This window comes from Myripristis murdjan, chromosome 16, assembly GCF_902150065.1.
Source record: "Myripristis murdjan chromosome 16, fMyrMur1.1, whole genome shotgun sequence".
Lineage (NCBI taxonomy): Eukaryota > Metazoa > Chordata > Actinopteri > Holocentriformes > Holocentridae > Myripristis > Myripristis murdjan.
The window spans coordinates 32787520-32791566 of NC_043995.1; the positions used below are offsets into that span (position 1 = coordinate 32787520).

General features: G+C 42.4%; 1 protein-coding gene across 1 annotated transcript in view; it reads left to right on the top strand.

The window, feature by feature from the left end:
• Positions 1–2785: 2785 nt before the first annotated feature.
• The window catches only part of iqgap3 (IQ motif containing GTPase activating protein 3), a 27404-nt gene continuing 26142 nt past the window's right edge, over positions 2786–4047 (top strand). The window contains exon 1 of the mRNA XM_030072813.1: positions 2786–2982. Coding sequence (XP_029928673.1) covers positions 2949–2982 — 34 coding nt within the window. The 5' untranslated portion in view covers positions 2786–2948. The remainder of the gene's footprint in view (positions 2983–4047) is intronic.

The window sequence follows — 4047 nt, forward strand, 5'->3', positions numbered from 1 at the left end:
AACACTCAAGGACACTTTACAAAAGATGAAACAGCAATAAAAACACAGGTAAAAGACTAACTAAAATACAAAGGAAAAAATGCAAATACAAAGGAAACAATGCAATTACAGGGAGTACGCAGCTTTAAACAGGTAAGTTTTGAGTCTAGATTTGAACAGAGGGAAAGAGTCGATGTTGCGGATGTCCGGGGGGAGTGAGTTCCAGAGTTTGGGAGCAGAGTGGCTGAAGGCTCTGCTCCCCATGGTGCTGAGGCGGACGGAGGGCACAGAGAGGTGGATGGAGGAGGAGGATCTGAGGGAACGGGAGGATGAGGCAATGTGAAGGAGGTCCGAAAGATAGGGAGGGGCGAGGTTGTGGATGGCCTTGACATCATGCTGTTTCATGCTGATTGGTTGAAACAGATCTACCTGAACAGGCTGTGCATGAAGGTGCATGGGCCGTAATTCGGTCAGCTGTGCAGGAGCAGAGCTGAAACCAAAACCTACAGGACAGGGGGTCCTTGAGGACTGGGTTGGGCACCACTGTTCTAAAGGCTTGGACTGAGTCTCTTCATTAATCATGGCTGTGTTTTCACTGCGTTTTCAAGGACTCCATCCTGATGCCTGCCGCTGAGGAGAGGTCACTTCCAAGGTAAGAGAAATGGTCCATAGCTTGTGACAGCAGAGAGGGGATCCCGCTGGACATGGACGTCCAGCCAGGACTCTGCTTCCCCCACCGCCTGTTAGGGTTAGGGTTAGCTGGTGACCACAGGGCTTGAGATGGGGTGTGAAGTCTGGTTTTCCCTGGACAGGTGGACAGAGACAGACCAGCACCCAGTGGCGTGGACTGCACCGCCTGTTTGCTGGACACCATCCTCCTCCACCTGCACCACAGTCGAGGTCTGGCTTGAATCACTCCTTGTCTGGTAGCTCTCCCTAAGCCTTACCCCCGAGGGTGACCCCACCAGGAGCTAAACTCCAGACGGCATTGCTCATGGGATCTTCGGTACACACCAGCTTCTCCACCACGACAAGGTGGAGACCCTGCGGAGAAGACACACCTCGCCTATGAGAGACACCATCAGACTGGAGATGAAGACGCCTGCTAGACCTTGTTTTTGGAGAATTTAGATTTTTGTTGTTGTTGTTGTTGTTGTTGTTGTTGTTGTTGTAGTGTTCTACTTGTTTTGTTAAAAAATTTAAACAATAAGAGGAAACCCTTGGCCCACAGTACGGTGTCCCAGTCGTCCATCCACTTGAACACAATCACATGTTCCCCATCACTTGTATTAATATATATATTATTCAGCTGCGAGTTTACATTTTTTTCTCTTTTAGTTTTTTTTTCCTTTTTCCTTTTTTTTTTTTTTTTTTACTAATGTGTATATATGAATACATATAATTATACAAGCAATTCCTCATTTTTTTTTTTTTTTTTTTTTTTTTTTACCTGATCACAATGGTAGCCCAGTAGTTACAGGTAAATTTTTTTTTTTAAAAAATGACAAGACAGAAAGGCAACACAAAGCAGGCGTGCGGGTCATATGAGCGACATCCAAACACAGCCCAGCTCAATGATGTAGAACAGCAACATGTTTATGGAGTCAAATTAGGGTCAGTAATATTCTGAGCTTGTGAATTTTTTTTAAAAGGCAGCTTTTACAGGAACTTTAGAAATTTTCAAAGAAGGGAATCATATTTTTCTGCTCGGTCCATGCCCAAGGTGCATCAAAGGAGAAATGTGCACTCTCTGGATTAAATGTGAGACAGAGACGGAGGGCGTTTCTCAATTCACATTCTTGCCTGCACTTGTGTTCTTGTGTACTTGTGTATTTATGTTCTTGTGTTCTTGTGTCCTTGTGTACTTGTGTTCTTGTGTACTTGTGTTCTTGTGTCCTTGTGTACTTGTGTTCCTGTGTACTTGTGTTCTTGTGTTCTTGTGTCCTTGTGTACTTGTGTTCCTGTGTACTTGTGTTCTTGTGTACTTGTGTTCCTGTGTACTTGTGTTCTTGTGTTCTTGCGGACTCATGAAACGTCATCAGTCGCGACCCGAGTCCTGTTCCAATTCAAAGTTCCCATCGGACCAAGTTCGATCCAAATTCCTGGATGTGTTCTTGCTCCGCCCCTTTTAGCGAGGATGCATCGGTCGGTGACTTGTGTGGACTCAGAACAGCTAGGTATCCCAGCATGCATTTCACACCAACCAGCGGATGGTAGCAACACCAGAGGAGAGAACTCATAACTTGTAAAACTGATAAATTAACCCATGAAAACAAGAAGGGGGCAGAGTTGTAGTCATTATTATAATATATAATCAATCAAATCAAATCAGGGAAATCAAATATATATCAAAAGTAGCTCTCTGATCTGTAGGCTGTAATTCATTTTAATTAGATAGATAGATAGATAGATAGATAGATAGATAGATAGATAGATAGATAGATAGATAGATACTTTATTCATCCCGCAGGAAATTCGTAGTTTTTCAGCAGTATCCACATATTACAGATTAAATAAATCAATAAAAAAAGATAAAAAAAAAAAAAAAAAGAATAAGATCTAATTAAATTAGTGTAGTGTTTATATCTTTTTTTTTTTTTTTTTTTTTTTTTTTTATAAACATTACAGGATATCTGGTTATTCCCATTATTAGTCCCAACTTCAAAAGTTCGAACTTGGAGAGAAACGCCCAGAGAAAACTACATGGACCACAATCCAGAGCGCGAAGACTCCAGCCAATCATAGAAGCCGCCGGTCTGCCAGCCAATCAGAGAGCGGCGGGAGCTTTCAAACTGCAGACAGGAAACAGCTCGCAGCGGTTTGACAGCGGAGGCTTTCGCTCCGAATAAACTCTGATTTTTCGGGATTTGAAACGATTTCATTTTTTTACCGGACAGTTTGCTGTTGTTGCTGTTGTTGTTGTTGTTGTTTTCACCAGCCGGGAGTCTTCCAGGAGAAACAGAGCCAACATGGCAGACCCTGCTGCTCAGAGCCGCTCAGCCTGTGAGTCACATTCCGCCTCTACAAACAATAATAACAACAACTCATAATACAAAATATCTGTTTTACACTTCTGTTAAACAGTTCCTCACATGGCGACAAGGAAGGTTTCGTTTTTAACATTTCTGTCGGGTTCATAATTCAAAACAGACGCGCAGTGTTTATCAGAGGAATCTGACAGTTTGAATACAGCTGAGAGCCAAATATCACCTACTTAGTTTGGATATGAACAACTTTAATAACTTTCTCAGTGGGATGTTGTTTTTATTCATTTATATATTTTTATTTCATTCATTGAAAAAAAAAAAAAAAAAAAAAAAAAAAAAACAATACACTATAAACACAACATTCCTCAGCTGAGTGCAGGCAGCAGGAGAGGAAGGGTTCATCATAATATTAAAAAAAAAAAAAAAAAAAAAGAGCGATATATCACCTTACTTAGTTTGGATATTAACAACTTTAATAAGTTTCTCAGTTGGATGTTGGTTTTAATGCCTGAACGTATCAGCTCAGCACAGAGCTTTTGGAAACTGGGATTAAACACACGGAGTCAAACCAAATCCTCATTAAGGTGATTTTGTTAAAAGGAGACATGTACACTCCTCCACCATGAGCTCCATCCTGAACCCAGAGGCTTTAATGTGGAGTCGGTTCTTTGCAGCAGAACAGCTTCCACTCCTCTGGGAGGCTTTCTGCCAGATGTTAGTGTCTGTGGGAGTTTCTGCCAGATGTTGGAGTGTCTGTGGGAGTTTTGGCCAGATGTTGGAATGTCTGTGGGAGTTTCTGCCAGATGTTGGAGAGTGTCTGTGGGAGTCTCTGCCAGATGTTGGAGTGTCTGTGGGAGTTTCTGCCAGATGTTGGAGTGTCTGTGGGAGTTTCTGCCCGGCTCACAGTCTCCGTTCTAGTTCAGAGAATTGTCCAAAATCCCTCCTCCAGCAAACTGCACAGTCGGCACAATGCGCTCAGAAGGCAAATCTGAGAGGGTTAGGTCACTTTTTACAGGTCAGGTCTTTTAAAACTGAAACACACTGAGGCGATGAAATAAAGGATCTTGTGTTGATCTGAGAT